The 17,754-nt window shown below is 38.2% G+C and overlaps 1 protein-coding gene across 8 annotated transcripts in view; it reads left to right on the top strand.

The window, feature by feature from the left end:
- The window catches only part of CLIP4 (CAP-Gly domain containing linker protein family member 4), a 101,616-nt gene that overhangs the window by 68,868 nt on the left and 14,994 nt on the right, over positions 1–17,754 (top strand). For all 8 annotated transcript variants that reach the window (XM_070512356.1, XM_014850420.3, XM_070512360.1 and 5 more), the window contains 5 exons: positions 4,758–4,895; positions 8,985–9,074; positions 9,851–9,994; positions 11,952–12,086; positions 15,238–15,361. In XM_070512356.1, coding sequence (XP_070368457.1) covers positions 4,758–4,895; positions 8,985–9,074; positions 9,851–9,994; positions 11,952–12,086; positions 15,238–15,361 — 631 coding nt within the window. The remainder of the gene's footprint in view (positions 1–4,757; positions 4,896–8,984; positions 9,075–9,850; positions 9,995–11,951; positions 12,087–15,237; positions 15,362–17,754) is intronic.

Below are 17,754 nucleotides of genomic sequence, written 5' to 3'. Positions count from 1 at the left end.
ATAAGAGTTTCAAAAAATACCAATATGTATTTAAGATATGAAGCTTTATATTTATTGCAAATATTTTGCCCAGTTTGTCATTTGCCTTTGAACTTCATTTACAATGTTTTGGACATATAGGTTTATGTAGTTAAAAGACTTTACATTTATAATTTCCTACATTGCTTTTATGCTTAGAAAGAGAATTCTTCCTAATTTAAGGATCAGTTATGTTATGTATTTTATTTTTTTGAATCTTTCAATTTTTTATACTACATTACTTAATCCACTTGGAATTTATTTGGTTGGTTGTGAGAGATTAAGAATTTAATTTTAATTTTCCTCTATTAGCTAATTTTGGCAGCTGTCAAGCAGACTAAAGGCAAGATCAAAAACCGTTAGCAACATACAAGGCAGCTGTAAATCAGATTTGTGAGAAATGCTTAGATTGTAACAGAATGCATGTGGCCTCCCCAAATCTCATCATCCTAAGGAGAGGCATTCCTGATTGGGATAAAGCTGGATACCCAAGAATCTTGTCCCTGTCCCCCGTATATACTTAAAGGCAAGTTGGGGGCAAGAATCATGTGGTGGATGATGTGAAAATGGGCTTCGCCTTCCTGCTGAGCCAGCTCGGTTCTGAGCCCGGGCATTGCTAAACTGCTTGAGGCTGGAGGGGGCAGGAGAGGTGGACATCCCCTGACTAAGCAGAAGCCAAAGATTTATGTCTTCTCAGCAATGGTTTTTTCCCTCTCTCTTTCTAAATCTATCATTTTCCCTTTGGCTTGTTGTATTTCCTTTATTATAAATTAAATTCTTATAAATGCTAGTCTGTTTCAGGATTGTTTTGCTCCATTGATCTTTAATTCTAGCATATATTAGATTTTTTAAAATTGTAGAAATTTTGTAATTTTTTAAGACTTTTTTTCAGGATAGTTTTGGGTCCACAGCAAAATTGAGAGGAAGGTACAGAGGTTTCCCATATACCTGCTGCTCCCACACGTGCATAGCCTTCCATGTTGTCAACATCCCTTCACCAGAAGGTACATTTTTTACAATTGATGAACCTACACTGACACATCATAGTTACTCAAAGTTCATAGTTTACCGTAGGGTTCACTCTTCGTGTTGTACATTCTATGGGTTTAGACAAACGTGTAATGAGATGTATCCATCATTATAGTATTATACAGGATATTTTTACTGCCCTAAAAATCCTTCATGCTTTGCCTATTCATCCTTCCTTTCCCCCCTCAATCCCTGGCAACCACTGATCTTGTAACTGTCTCCATAGTTTTGCTTTTTCCAGAATGTCGTATCATTGGAATCCTACAGTGTGTCTGTAGCCTTTTCACTACTAAGTTTCATTACTAAGTTGGCCTCTTTCACTTGGTAATATGCATATAAGTTTCCTCCATGTCCTTTTAGCACCGAGTACTATGTCATTGTCTAGCTACACCACAGTTTGTTTATCCATTCACCTACTGGAAGATATCTCAGGTCCTGCCAAGTTTGGCAATTATGAAAATTTCATAATGAATTTTAATATTGTAGTAGAGTTTTTATGTCTTTCAGTAATTACCAAAGTAACTACATGTACCTAGTTTAGTAAGTCCAACTGTATTGTAAGGTTTATTAATAACAACAACTCAACCCTCCCCTGGCTTGTCCTTACCTGACCCCGAGTCCTGCTCTTTAGAGGCAAGAACTTTTTCCAACCCCTTTAGCTTTATCTTCTGATATTAATATCCATATTTGTAAATAATATATTTATATGGATCTTTCTTGATTTTTCCAATTTTAGACATCTATTGACTTCGTACTATGAAGAGAAAGATTTGGTGCTCTTACTATTCTAAGTCAGTTTTTTTCTTTGTTTTGGTGGAACTCATCCTTCAGTAGATTTTTGACAAAGGACTCGTGGGAGGTAAATTTTTTGAGACCTTCCATTTAAAAAATATGTTTATTTCTTCCCTCATACTTCTTGTGATAGTTTGGTGGGATAAGGAATGTTAGATTGGGATTCATATTCTCTCAGTTTTTTGAAGGTAATACTCTATTAATGCAGTTTGGCAAACTTTTTCTGTAAATGGCCAGGTAGTAAGTATTTTAGGCTTTATGGGCCATACAGTCTCTTGTTGCAGCCATTCAGCTCTCCAGTTGTAGTGAAGAAGCAGCCACAGACAGTATGTAAACAGGTGGGCGTGGCTGTGTTCCAGTAGAGCTTCGGAAAAATAGCCGGTTGGCAGGATGTGGCTCCCGGCCATAGTTTGCCAACTGCTATCTTGAGCTTCCAATGTTGCTGTTTAGAAGTTTCAGAGTCTTTCTGTCTTCTGTCTTTGACCTTTCCCCTTCTCTGCAAAACCTTCTTTGGAAGCTGTTAGTATTTTTTCTCCTTCTTGTCATTTTCTTTAGAGTTTATACCATTTTTATTCCTTACTAATATTCTAGAAGAGTTTTGGGAGGAATTGGAGTTAAACAAAATGGGCCATGTTTATCTGGAAATTTATTACTCTTCTATTTTAAAATAATTCTTCCTTATGTGTTTATTTTTAGTTAAGCCATACAGTTATATGTCCCATCAGTACTGGATACGTGGATACAATGAAAAATCCCGTCAGTACTGGATTAGCATGAGTTACCGAGCAGGAAGGTTGCCTGTGTGCTGCACACACTCTGGGCTTCGATTATATCCAGTCATTGCTTTAAATTTAGTTTTAGTTTTCCCAAATGACTTAGTTAATTTAAAAAACAAGAAGAATTGAGAATTATATAGGTGAGGTTTTCTATGCTATAGAAATCTTTTAAAGCCATAGAAGTAAATATTTAATCCTTTTTTTAAAAAGAAACAAATATGTTTTATGATGTGGAAATTTTCTATTAAGACCTTGAAGGAAAAACCACATAATTTTCCTCAAATTAAGAAAAAAAATCATTCATTGAACAACATTATTATGACATTAATGACACAAATAAATTTGAAAAGTAATTTATAGTCTTTCATAAATATGTTTTAGTTTTCAATTTTTTAGTCTTTCCTACATCCACACATACGGTTTTCACAGATATTATCATAATGTAATCAAATATATAAGTTTTATTTTCTTGATTTTTCATATTTTTCTTATTCTATGTAATCTTTATTGTTTGACTTATTAATGATGATGTAATAGTTCATAGATATATAAATTCATTGATCCTATTGCCAAATAATTGTTTTCTCCTACTTATGAATAATATTGCAGTGATGACATATTCAGATATATGGCCTGTCCCTCCTTTTTGGATTATTTTCTCATGATTAATTTCCAAAAGTGTGATTGTATCATAGTAGTAAACTAGAAATTATTTTGGCTCTGGAAATCTATCTTCTCCTTATAATATGCAAATGTAACCTTATAACCTTTCTGCCCACCTCTAAATATAAATATTTCCTTATAATTAATGCTGTAAAGTGGATTAGGTCAGAATTTTTAACTTCCAATAAGACTATGCAAATTTATATTCCCAGAGTATAAAATAATATTTTTCTTCCAACCCTTGGCAACACTGAATGTAATCATCATCAAGGTCGTGTGTGTGCATGCGTGCGTGTGTGTGTGTGTGTGTGTGTATTTGGCAAGGAAAAGAATTTAGAGAAAAGAATAAAAGTCAGGGAAAATCTGATAGGCAGGAGACAGGAGAGAGAACATTGTGCATAGTCAAAAGCAGTGGGAAAATCAGGATAAAGTATTGCCGAATCCAAGGGAGGAAAGAATTTCAAGATTAGCAGGAGAGTAGTATAGTTGGCACCTGTTAGTTATTAACAAAGCACTCACTTTTTGTAGAGTCCTGAGCATTTCTGCAAACCTATTTTAAAACAATTTGTTTTTAATACATTACATTTTAGTCATAATGTGTCTTTGTTAGGTTGTTAACACTCAATGGAAGAGTGTAACATACAATTATGGCTTTATTTTGTCTTTTAAAATGTCTTAGTGAGATAATCTTGGTGTTTATAGTCCATATTTACGATCTCTAATGTCTTTGCCTACTTATTTATACTGAATATTGTATTGCCAGGATGAACTTTTTTAATGGAATTTTATACTTTCAGTGGCAGCAAATAGGCCCCCCCCGCCCCCCCCCCCCGGCTCCCCTGTCCCTACATTGCTCCCCCCTAACACCCTGTGGTTTCTGATTGTCAGGAGCTGAGGGCTAGGCCTTTTGGGAAGATTCTATTTCATACTCAAAAGGATCTTTTATATCCCTACGGTGTGTAAGGCACCGTGATTGTTAGGTGCAGTGGGGCAATGCAGAGGGGAGTAACATTGAATTTTGTCTTCTAAAGATATACAGTCTGGAAGACAGAGACAACATGGACATAAAAAGCTATTGTGTGGGAAAAATATGTCTTAAAAAAGATACAGATAAAGTGATACAGAAGAATACTTTCTATACTATATAGTGCACTATTATTTGCCGATAGCTTAGTCAGAAATAATTATAATGGCAAACTGTTACCTTTACTCCTTTCTCTTTTCTCTGAATTTCTCTTCATAACCAATTATGTATCTTTTATGTGATTCTTAAATTATTGTGCATGTTGTTAGTCTTGACAACTAGATTGTAAGCTCTTTGAGGGCAGGTGCTGTGTCTTTTTTTCTGTCTCTCACTACAGGCCACATAGTTGGCTCTAAAAAAGAACTTAAAAATTTATATCACCAAATAACAGGACTTACCCCTTTATTTGAAATTCTTTTAATGGCTTAACACTAAAATTCTACATTCTCCCTTAGGTATTTTTGCACCTCTTTCAAAGATAAGTAAAGCAAAAGATCGCAGGAGGAATATAGTACACACTCCTGCAAAAGCTGTGCCTTTCATCAGGTCCCAGAAAATTGATGTCGCTCACGTAACGTCGAAAGTAAATACTGGTAGGTCAAACCAGAACATTAAATATCTTGAGCATTTTTATTTTATTTGTGGAATGCCTCATATTTAGATTGTTTCACACTTTTTTGTTAGCGAATTGTGAAACCTGAATTTAATGAAATCTGCGTCTTGTTTTAAACCTCAGTCATGGTTTATGCTTTTTAGTACCTGACCAGAATATTTCGGATTTGTTCTTTCCTACTACCTCTGTACTTTTATCACCCCCTAATCTCACCTTTTGAGGCTAGATTTTATACTTCCAATAAATCTTTATACAACTCAGCTAGCTTTATATTTCTCACTTGTTCAAGAATTTTAGTGACTTTTTTAATCAGAAAACACCCTGACTCTTGAAAGCAGCAGAGTCCTTGCTCTGTTTGATGGAGTCTCTTCCTGCGTCCGTGGTTGGACTGTGTTTGTCACATCTCACTGCCTTTTGTGTACATTGTTCTCCCTCTGTCCTTCATGCTTTGTCTCATGCTATTTCTCTGGGTGCAGGAATTTGATGTCTGCCTTTTGAGGTCCTAGCCATTCTTTACCTCCTTTTTCAGATCTTGTTTCTCCTTGAAAATTTCCCTGATGACCCCAGTTCACTTTGATCTCTTTCATTCACTAACTTCATACACACTTTTATCCATACCACCCACTTGTTCCTTGTTATCTTGGATTTTGTCCTCTGATTGCTTTATTTGTATAGAGCTTTTATTCCCTCAGCAAAATCTTAAACTTTAAGTGGACTGTGAGAGTATTTTATACTTTCGTATTCACTGCAGTACATAAAATAAAATAGGTGCTTGATAAATATTTGCTAACTGATCAATAACTGAAGCGGAAGGGCTTTCTACCATGATTGAAGGGTTTTGTCCCAGAGTTTACTTGGCTTTTCTTCTCTGTTCCGTTGGGCTGTTTGAATATCCCTGTGTCAATACTGCACTTCGTAATTACTGTAGTTTTTAAAAAAGAAATCTGATATTGAGTAGAGGAAATTCTCCTACCTTATTCTCGAATAGTGTCTTGCTTGTTTGGGCCCTTGCAAATCACATTTCCATATATGGTTTTGAATAAGCTGTTGAGTTTCTTTTAAAAAAAAATTTGTCAAAGTTTTAGTTGGTATTGCATTTAAACCTTAAATCAATTTGGGAAGAACTGATATCTTTATAATATTCAGTGCTTTAATTATGAGCTTTGGCTCTCTCTATTTAATTAGTTCCTTTAAAAATATCTCAATAACATTTTATAATTTTCTCTATAGACGTTTGTACCTGTTTTGTTAGATCTGTTTCTAGATACTTTGTGCTTTTTGATGATGTCATAAATGGTATCCTTTAAACCTGAAACCCAGAAGTACACAGCAGACATGGAAAGAAAGCTCAAAGAAAAACCCTCTATTTCTGGTCTGAGGAGTAGAAAAGGGGCTGCCCACTAGACAGAAAGAGGAGGGAATCCCCTGATTGCATTTTTCTCCCTTTGGCTCTTTTCCACCCCAGTCCCTAGCAATCCTGCATGGTATGACAGCAGCAGAGGATGGCCAGATACCTAAAACTCCACAGGAGGGGAACTCTGTCTCTGACCAGAGAAATTGTGGTCCCAAGGACATGGATGGAATCCTCGTTAGTCTTTTTCCTTTTTCCTCACCACTTGCTCCAGAGACAGAGTCAGAGTCTCAGGAGATTGTATGGCAGAGCAGGGAAGCTAAAGCCCAGGCACTGTACCCAGAATACCAGGAAGGGGTGCCCCTGGGAACAGGAAGTGTTAGGGAGACCACAGAGAGGAGGGAGCTCAAGAAAGTGATCTCAAAAAACTTCTGCGCTTACTCCCAAGCTGTGTGTGCGTGAATCTGACCCCAGGCTTTGGTCTCCTGAGTAGACCACTGCCCGGGTCCCAGGCTGAGTACTGAGTGGCACAACACACGAGAAAGGTCCCAAAAAGCCTTTGGCAATTGAACTGACACTGGACCCACAGTGCACAGATGGTGGATAGGAACTTCCAGCCTGCGCTTAACTGGGTGGACCTCAAAACAAAACAATCAACATTCTCCAAAGGATTTGAACAAGACCTAGAGTCCTGGCGCATAATATTCAAAATGTACAGGATACAATCCAAAATGGCTGAAAATATGAAAAACCAGCAACATCTCAACATCTCTCAAGGAAAAAGACAAAGAATGCCAACCTCGAGATGACATAGACATCTATCAGATAAAGACTGTAAAGAATATATTGTAACTATGTTCTAAGAATTAAGGGTGAACACCCTTGAAACAAATGGAAAAAAGTTTCAGCAGAGGAATGAAGATACAAAAAAGAAACAAATGACGTGTGTGCACGCACACACACACACACACACAAATGAGCACAAGTAAAACTGGAGTAATCTAAGATGAGTGGATGGCATCAGCGTCAGTATCTTGGTTGTGATGTTATACTATCGGTTTGTAAAATGTCATCTTTGGGGAAAACTGGGCAAAATGTAGAACACATCTCCCTGTACTGTTTTTTTACAACTGTGTGTGAAGCTCTAGTTATCTCAATAAAAGATTCAAATACAAAGAGAACCAAAGGAGTATTTTAGAACTGAAAAACAAAAAATTCTCTCTGTGGTTTGCCTTCACAAAGTCTCTCTTGTCCGTGCTCCATTCAGTTGCTGCTGTTGGGGTTCTGGCCCTCATCCTGGGCCTCCTGTAACAAACTTCTAACCGGTGTAAACCTCCAGTCTCTTCTCCTCGAGTTTCCTTCTAAACTTTGCTGTCAGGGTAATGTTATTCACCTACAACTCTGTTCACGCCAGTCTTCCTTTTTAAAGCCCATCAGAGCCTCATTCTTTACAGAAGAGTTACAGTTCCTTAGCTGGCACTGTCACCCTCAGATTTTGCTGTGACCTATATGCAGGTTACTTATCCTACATCTCAAAAGTGCTCTCTATTCCAGCCAAGCTCCTCATCCTCTGATCCTGTCTTTAAGACATTTCTTTCCTTTTGTCCATCCAGAATGCCTACCCTCCGTTCTTTCTGACCACACCTCCAATATTCTCTGGAAGAAATCTGCCCTGTCCCTCAAGACCCGTCTCAGAATGTGATCTTCTTGATGAGCCATTAATTTGTCTTCGTGGCCGTGATTATAGTCTCCTCTTTCTGTGCTAGTGCTTGTATACCAGTGTCTGCAGATTTTAGTTATCCGTGTCCATGTCTTTCTACCACACGGAACTGAAAAGTTCTCCTTTGGGACTCGGACCGTGGTTGGTTCATGTTTGTGATGCTCAGAGTGCCGAGCACAGTTTTTTACCCAAAATACTTAATTCTGAGTAGAAGTAGAAGGGATGCTTGATGGAATTTAAAACTGAGTGTAGCCCATTAGGTTTCTTATTTAAATAATTTGGTTCTGTAGAATTGAAACAGAAGTCTTCATGAGGTAGAGTATTATTGATGAGCTTTTTCTATTTCAAAATGAGTTTTTTGTGGGAGTGGGTGTGGTGACAATGGGGTAGTCATTTTCAGAATGTCAGAATTCGGTGGCAGAGAGTACAGGATTTCTTATTCTCTGACTCTCACTTACATGAATAGTTGCCACAATGACTGGCGAAATTTTTTACCGAAAATTCGCTCTCTAAATAGAAAATCTTCTGTAACTAATTGGTGTGCATACACCAGGGAAATTGTGTGAGTTGTTTGCAAGTGCCAGCAAGCCTGCAGCAGACGTGTCTCAGCTGTGCTAGGTTTGCTTTACCTGCTCGCATTGTGCAGACACGCTGATGAGCACACTCAGCGTCAAACCACTAGGTAACTATGTTTTAAAAGGTTTATATTATCTAGAATTCCTTAGTGGATTGTTAAATGAGTTTGAAAGATACTTTAGTGATATTTGGGGAAATTGATTGGGGTTTTCAGATGGGCTGGGCATGCATGCTTTTCTTTCCCCTTTAAATAATGAAATATTGGCCCCTGCCATCTGTGAATTTGTTATTCAACATGTTTTCAGAAGTGGCTAAGATGTAGATAATGAGGGATGTCTGTGCTTTAAAAAGCAAACACATTTTTATGTTTAACATTAAACAAAATTCTTTTTAGTTGAAAGCGTACTGTTTCTGTGTCCTAGGATTAATGACATCAAAAAAAGATAGCGCTTCTGGATCAACACTTTCATTGCCTCCTGGTGAAGAATCGAAAACTGTAACTGAGAAAGATGGTAATGTAATTTAGAACTCTGTTCTCAAATTTTAATTTATTGGTGGAACTTTAAAATAATATAGTGATATAGCTTATGTGCGGCTAAGTTTTCAATTTTGTAAGGGAAAAATTATTATAGTAAAAATTACCCTTGAACACCCCTTAAACAGCTCATAATAAAGTCTATACATGGCTTTTGTATAAAATCCTGTACCATGACCCTTATGTACACTTAAATCAGAGAACTACTGGATTAGATTAAAAGAGAGAGAAAAGGAAATTCCACCGTGTAGATGGCTTGATGATAATGTTTCCGGTTGCCTTTAGCTGTCAAATCACTGGGTGACTAGAACACGAATGGGAAATTCACAGGTGTTCACGCTTCCTTCTGGTTAACGCGCAACATTTTCATGTTAAGTTTTGTTACCTTAAAACATATTAATAGCATTTTTTATATAAATAAGATGGGATTCTACTAACTCCTCTGAAGTGAGAGGTGAGAGAGAGTGGCGGTTGGAATAGGTAGTCAGTTTAAATTAATGAGGTGACAACACTCTGCTACCTAAGATTGTCATCATAGAATGTGAATTTCTAAAATACAATTGCTTGGGTCATAAAATCTTGTATGTATGAACTATGATATATTTGGATGAAACCAGGCATTTAATTCAACGCTAGATAATCCACAATTGAAGAAACTACATGGAGAGTTTCAGAAGGATTTACCTGGAAAAGCATCTCATTGGTTCACTGATTTTCCATCCGTTGATAGATTCTCTTCCTTTGCTGTTTTAGCTGCCCTGCTTGGATCCATCAGCAGCTCCTCCTCTACATCTTCTCTGGAGCACAAGCAGAGCTGCCCCAAGAAACCGAGCGCACGTGGCCATAACAAGAAGACAATGAGCAAAAGCCCGTCTGTCTCATCTAGAGCCAGTGCTGGTATCTATGGCTTTTTCAACCAGGCTTGCTTGGTGTTTTTTATCTTGGTTTGTTTGTAAGTAGATTTGCTCTTTTTAAATGTGTAGAAGGAACCCTTCACTTCAGTTAGACTGAACTACTTGCGCTCTTCCCTGTCTCCTCCTTAGCCCTCCGCCTCCCTCCCCTTTGTAAGCATACTCTGGAGTTCTCGGCCTTTCTCCCAGTGCTCACGCCATTTTCCTGGTCTGGACTGACTTCTCCTCCCTATGTGTCTAAGGCCTCCAACCCTTCAAGGTTCACTTTAAAACTTTATGATAGATCCTCAGAAGCTCTATGGTTTATTATCTTTCTTATCTCTTTTCTAATCCAAACTTAATAACTAACATATATTGTATGCTTATTATTTCAGATACTATTCTAGGCTCTTTACATACCTTATTTCATGTAATTCTCAAAATAAACCTATGGGGTAGGTACTATTATTGCCGTCCTCATTTATTGAATGAGGGAACCAAGGCTTAGGGAGGTAAGTCCTTGGTGCATGATGGTAGTTTCTCAGTGCACAGCTGGGCTCTACCCTCGGGTCTGTGTGATGCTTTCTCTGCTGCTGTTACCGTCCCCGCTCCATCCCAAGTACCTTCAGCTCTTCCTCATGCTGCAGGGTCTCCAGACCCCTCACAGCTGGCCGTGAAGAACTGAACTATTGCCTCTCAGTGTGAGCACAGTTGAAGGTCGCTCCCACAGGTGTGGTGACCATACTGTATTATTGGCCCCAGTGGAGCCCTTGGGCGGGGTCTCTCCATTTTGCTGCTTGATATAGGACTTTACATTTATTTTCATTTAATTGAATGTTAGAGGTTTCATCCCTCTGAATTTCACTTCTTATATCTTGCATATTAGCTTTTCACATACTTTTGTGTCATCTTCATACTTAAAAAGCATGCTTTCTCTATTTTTGTCCAAGTCATCATTTAAAACTATGAGGAGAGGGTGAAAGGCTCTCCTAATAGGTTGACAATGAAAACCTGTTCTGATGTGGCTTTCTAACCAGCTGGGAGTCCTGCATGGTCTCATTCAGTCCACATTTCTTCAGTTATGTATAAGGATGTATATGAAACACTTTATCAGACTTCTTGATGAAAATCAACATGTGTTGAATTTATTGCAGTTCCCTTACCTACCTATATGGCAAACTTGTCCAGAAAGCAGGGGCCCACCTCTTCTCTGTTGTCATTGAACAGCTTTCTAGCCGGTATTTCCCTAGGACTTCTCATGTTTAATAGTGGGCCTTTCAGGGTTTAGGTTTGAATCAAGGGCGGGGAAGGGGAGTGGTTTTGTTCTATTAGGAGGAAGTCAATTTGGGGTAATTGGAACTTTATAGCAATTTCACTTTCAGATCACATTCCTGTATATTTCATTTACTCTGAGACTTGGTGGCCACTATAATTCCAGCATTTTCCTAGAACAGGGATTGGCACACTAGAGCCCATGGGCCAAATCCACCCCACCACCTGTTTTTGTAAACGAAGTTTTATTACAGCACTCCATGCCCATTTGTCTGTGTCTGCTCTTGTGCTCCAACAGCAGAGGTGAGTGGTTGTGACAGAGATGGTATAGCTTGCAAAGCCTAAAATATTTACTATCTAGCCCCTTCCTCTCTGTTCTAGCAGAGAGTGCCCGGGCAGTGCGGGTGGAGCCGATGCTTTACCAGGGATCCAGTGTGAAGTTCCCATGGCAGTAATTTTCTCAGGAGACCCTGCAAACTTCCTTTGAGTAGCTTGACTGAACATGTGAGAAACACAGCTGTCAAGGATGTGTATAATGAAAGGCGTCATATATTGAAATCTCCAACTAACTAGACTGGTTAGAATAGACAGTGACTTTTTTGGCTAATGTGCATTTTGAGGGTTTTTTTCCCTTTTGTTTTTTTCTCCTGTTTTCTTGCCCTGTCCCCTTCCCCCACCAACCAATTAAACAGGTTTGAATTCCTCAGCAACTTCTATAGCGAATAACACCCGCTGCGAAGGCGAGCTCCACCTCGGAGACAGAGTGTTGGTGGTAGGCCAGAGAATTGGTACCATCAAGTTCTTTGGGACAACAAACTTTGCTCCAGGTAACTCATCGGTATAGTCTTTGCTCAATTTAAGTTCTTTAGAATACAAAAGGTTTAAACTTTTATATGTAAATAAAATTTAATTATAGAGAATTCTTGGTTAACAGTTCCTGTAGGTGGTGGCTGCGGTACATAAATGCAAAACAGTGGTTAAAACGCAGACTGTTTTTACGCAGGTTGACTATTAAGCATAAGTTTTTCTTGCCAATTGTGTTTTAAATTGTCTAATGTTAAAATTAGTTATAACTCTTCAATTTTACTCTCACTGATTGCCGAGTGTGCTACAAGACAGAGAAAACATCTTAGGATTCGATTTTTGCTAAGGATAATCTTCAAAATGAGTAGATAATGAGTTCACTGAATATAGCTTTTATCAGAGTGGGTTGGAGAGAAAAGCAAACAAAAGGGTTCGAAGGAAAATGAGAAAGCTTTTGGGTACCCTGGGACCCTAAAAATGCACATTTGTGTGCGCATATATTCATACAAGTCTAGACTTAATGTTGTGTTTCCAAAAGTAATGATTTTCTTTCTTTTGCATTTTCAGTGATTGTAATTTCAAATAGAAGCCAGTTGAATGAAACCATATTTGTATGTTTTAAATAGCAATATGCTATTTTGACACATGGTGGCATTGCGGCATTTTGGGATAAGGTTACCTGAAACTGATTTTTTAGAAAGTTTGTGGTAGTCTGTGAAGAACTGTGAAGGGTCTGAGGTGCTACCTTATTTGCAAGGCAACAAGTTAGATTGCCACAGTTTCATAGATGCTGGCAGAAGATGTTGGGCTCCTGGGTCCTCTGAGACAGGGGACTTCAGTGCTCACAGCAATAGCAGTAGCCAGAGAGTTAACATTTTCTTGCGTTTGTTCGCAGAGCCCCAATTCTCAGAGGATGAGCTAGAGAGTTCCAGGTGACACCAGAATACCCAGTGGTTTGTGCTACAGGAGAGGACCCTGAGCTTAGAGAATCTGACCTGTTATGCTCGGCAATAAGCATGCCTGGCTTTTGCAATGGGGAGACTCTGTCTGTATCCTCCAAGGCTGTCCACTCTACAGACATCCATGAGAAGAGGGTAATGCCTCTGTCCGTAAGATGTGCAGAAACCTGAGAGCGCCAAGGAGAACTGTCTCCCAGCATGTTCTTGTTTCATTAATACCACTTATAATTGCAATCCAACTAATTGGTTTGAGATGGACTATATGTTTTATAATTCATGTTTCTTGTAGTCCAGGTAGTAACTGAGATTAGTTAGGATGTTCTTAATATAATTCTTAAATGAAAATGGAGGAATCCCAGAGGTAGGTTTATTTTCCACAAGCACCATATGTCTTTTAAAAGAGTTCCCTTTTTCTGATTATGTTAAGCAAAGCTAGAGTGTTTTGATTTGTTGCATATAATTCATTATTGTAGGTTGACTTTTAATTTTTAACTTCCTAATGTAAAGCATTTAGAAATTTGGGAAGTAATAAGCAAAGATAATAAGAGTTGGAAACTTTTATGTTAAAATCTTCTGCCCTTTTAGAAAGTAGTAGCATGTATGTTTTGTGGCATCAAAATTTAGATCAGTCAGTTCTATAGAACAGTGGTGGTAGGCTTCTTAAAAATGATAAGATCTAAACCTGAGAGAGCTCGTCTTTAGCCTCTTCAGCATTTTCATCAGTCCCACCTCTGAAAGAGAATTACCATTTAAATGGGAAGACATCCATATCTCCCCACTACCAGACAATGCGCAGTCACTGCTGTTAATACTCCTCGTAATGTCTTTCTGCTGTGTGTTCACATTTTCAAGAGTTATGTGGTAAACATGTAGCAGTGATATGGTATATTAAAATAGGAAAATGCAAAAATTATAGAGGAAAGCGTCAAAGGCAGAAGGAAATAAAACTTGGAAAATTGTAGCTGTGTTACTCAGGGAAATAACAATGGCACCAGACTAGGCTGGTTCATGACCTTCAGCAAGGGGATGACCTCTCTTCAGAGCCTTAATATAGCTCAGCAGTAGGCTGGCGTGCGTTACTCTGTGCTTGTGTGTGGTAGGACTGTTTAAGTATCAAAGACAACGGTCACGCATTAGTCTTTTCAAGCCAGACTCCAATAGCTGGAAATGGGTTAAGTGTCATCTTTTTGGATATTACAGGAAAAAAATTAAGAACTCCTCGTTTGTGATTTTAGAGGTTATATACTAAGTTGAACTAGTAATCTGAAAGAAACAGCAATCTGAAAGAAAAAGCAGTTTTGTATCTTGTAATTTGCGATAAGTTTCTCAGTATCTATATTCTTATTTTTTCTTTTTTTTGATACTGATGGTAGGAGACCAAAAACATTTACTACTTTTAAACAAAAATTGAATGGACTATTAGGTGCTCTTAACTGGTCTTGAGACACCCTCAATCAAGAACTCTTACCGCAGGAGTATATGTATATTTACCACATATTTACCACACTAAGAGCAACCTTTCTACTTTCCTTTCGGGCTCTCTAGAAAAGGAAATCCTTTTACTTTCCTCCAAGTTGGCCCTTTTAAATACGTAAAAGGCTTTTAGAAAATTCTTCCTATTAGCTAACCTAAATCTTTTCATTTAGGTTAAAAATGATTTTTTTTTCGTTCTGGTTGGGAAAAAAAGAAAAAGAAGAGTCACCATGAAGTCTAGTTATATTTTCCATATTATTTTTATCCTTTAATTATTTAAGAACTGTTGTGGTGTTCTAATATTGGGAGAGTAAAATAAAAGATTGCATATTCATGTTATGATTTATACATCTCCATATTATGCTCTACTTCTCTCATTTAAACACACCATATTACCGAGGCAAGGGCAGTTCTTTATTCATTAGAGCTTTTAGATATATTTTGGTCATTCGCTACTTGCATAATAGCTAATCCTTGCCAAATTTGTGTTTATGTATGTTATCTTTCTCCCTTAATGTACAGCTCTGCAATTATGCTTGTAAAATGTTTTTCCTGTTCAATTTTTAAATTTTTGAATTTTATTTTATAATTTTATCATTTGAAAGCTTAATCGTCGTGGTGCTCTTCCATCATTTCGGTCATTTGTGAAAATGTTAAACCATCTAGACTCTGCGTTTGTAGAATAGCATAACAATTTTAGATACAGTGCAGCTGCTTTAAAAATCCAATGTTTTTGTTCTAGGATATTGGTATGGAATAGAACTTGAGAAACCCCATGGCAAGAATGATGGTTCAGTTGGAGGTGTGCAATATTTTAGTTGTTCTCCAAGATATGGAATATTTGCTCCCCCATCCAGGGTGCAAAGGTGAGAAAAATGGAATTTATGTTTATTCACAAGAACATCTTGTAATTTCAATGGTTTGTAGTTTGAATCTCTAATTTCATATTAAAGACACGCACTGCTTCCAGCTCGTGTCTTCTTTTAAGGGGTTAACCGACCACCTTCTTCAGAGAGGAGGCTCATGGAAAGCTAAATTTGCTTTGCTGAGGATTTGCAATTTTAAAAACCTCCTTTATTCCTCATTTGCAAACCCTATGAGTACGTGTAGGCTATTAGAAGTGGCGTTTGTGGCTAAGAACAGTGAGAGCAGCAAGCTTAATTTGTCATGCACACAAAAGGGAAAATGCGCTCTGATTGCTTCAGTCACATCCTAACTACGTTAAATTTCCTGCCAGCAGGCACCCCATTCATTCTACAAACCTAATGGAACCAAAATGGCTTTTTCCTCTGATTTCTTTAGTTTTCAAAAATAGATAGGCAGTAGATCTTTGGAGAAGTGAAGCTTCGAGGATTTATATATAATATACCTCCTGGATGTTTCTTCTTAAGATAGTATGCTTTTGTACCAGCTTACTCTGGTCTTAAAAAAATAAGTTGAGGGGCTGGCCTGGTGGTGTAATGCTTAAGTTCACGTACTCTGCTTTGGCTGCCTGGGGTTCGTGGGTTCAGATCCCAGGCACAGACCTACACACCACTCATCAAGCCATGCTGTGGCAGCATCCCACATACAAAATAGAGGAAGATGGGCACAGGTGTTAGCTCAGGGACAATCTTCCTCGGCAATAAATAAATAAATAAATAAATAAATAAATAAATAAAGTTGAGCAGAAGTAAGTCCTCATGAAATTCCAGGTACTATCATGTGAAATGACTTACGTGCTGAAAGAAGTTTGCTTGGCATGCTTTTTGGCGGTTGGGAAATGTGAAATAACATGTATGGTATAATCACATCCGAGAGACAAGATCTACAGTCACAACCTGGGAGTCTCATTGAGTTCCTTCCCAGCTGGACTGTGTGACTGCCTCCTGGCAAATTCAATAGTTTTTATATCCGTTTTCTTCCTCACTTTGTTTTCCTTATTGAAAAATTACACACAATTTTTGTATTCATTTCTTTCTATGATGTACTTGAAATAATTCTTTCCTATTATTTATGATAACATGACATATGTTATATAATTCTTTGTAGTTTATAAAATATCTGCAATTAAATGTTGTTTCATTTGATCCTATTAAGTATGTGGTCAGGTGTGCTGGAAAAGAACAGTAACTATTACAAACATATATTGAGCTGTTCGTAAGTGGCAGGCTCTGTCCAGTGCACTGGCCATGCGTCTCTCGTCAGCCCCCCAGACCCAGTGAGGTGTCAGGTATTATGATCATTTTCATCTTGTGGGAGAAGAAAAGTTGCAACAGATAAAGTAACTTAGCTAAAGTCATATAGTTAGTGTAGGGGGAAAAGCTTTCCCTCTACCCTCTTAGGTTCAGTCCTTGGTTGGGGGAGGTCTTTGAATTAAGCTGACAACAGATAGATTAACAGGAGAAAAAAGCATACACATTTATTAAATTTTAATTTGACATGCACTGGGGCATCACAGAAAGAAGTGAATATGCAAAGGAGTGGTGAGACTGGAGTGTTTACAGGCCATCTTAATTAATAGGGGAAGGGGAGGAGGAGAAAGGCCCCTTGTGGGAAAGTAAATGATATTTAGGAAAGATGAATGGGCCCTTGAAAAATGGTTGGGAGATGTGATAGTTTGTGACAATGTCTGTCTGGGTGTGGTGTTAACTTCTCATCTCCCCGCCTTCTCTGTGTGATGAAACTCCTGGGCACGGATTTAAGACGATTGAGTTCTTTCTTTTGGAGGATCTGTTTGAGGCAGATAAGGGGAGTTCAGAAAGAGCCTCTCCCTGCTTGTTGATTCTCAGATGTCTTCAGCTCAAAATTATCCTTATGCCAGAGCAGCAGGTTTTGGGGTGGCATATTTTGATCTCCTACGCTAGTTAATGATGGAGCTGGCCTGGCCCAGGTGTATTTTGTTGTTTTTTTCCTAAGCCCTTGCTTTTTTTTGGCAGTCCTTTTATAAACGAAGAAAAAGAGGTAATAGCTAATGACTACACTTACATGACCGGCCCTGTTTTTAGTGCTCTGCGTGTGTTTAGTCCTCTGCAGCAGCCCTGAGGGTCAGGGGCTATAATTATCCCTATTTCCCAGGTGAGGAAAGTAAGGCTCAGAGAGGTTAAGTGAGTTGTGCAGTTGTGCACAGCTCCGAAGTGGGTTTTTGGACCCGGGTAGTCTAGCATCAGGATGTGTTGTGCTCTTAACCATGACCCTATAGTGGTTAAAAGAGGCTCAGTGCCTTTCTTCAAGGCTCGTATCTTATAAGTGATTGATTTGGGAGTAAAATCCGTGCTGA

Source organism: Equus asinus, chromosome 6 (assembly GCF_041296235.1).
Source record: "Equus asinus isolate D_3611 breed Donkey chromosome 6, EquAss-T2T_v2, whole genome shotgun sequence".
NCBI classification, from domain to species: domain Eukaryota; kingdom Metazoa; phylum Chordata; class Mammalia; order Perissodactyla; family Equidae; genus Equus; species Equus asinus.
The sequence above is the reverse complement of the archived record's forward strand: the minus strand, read 5'-3'. Positions and strand labels throughout refer to the sequence as shown.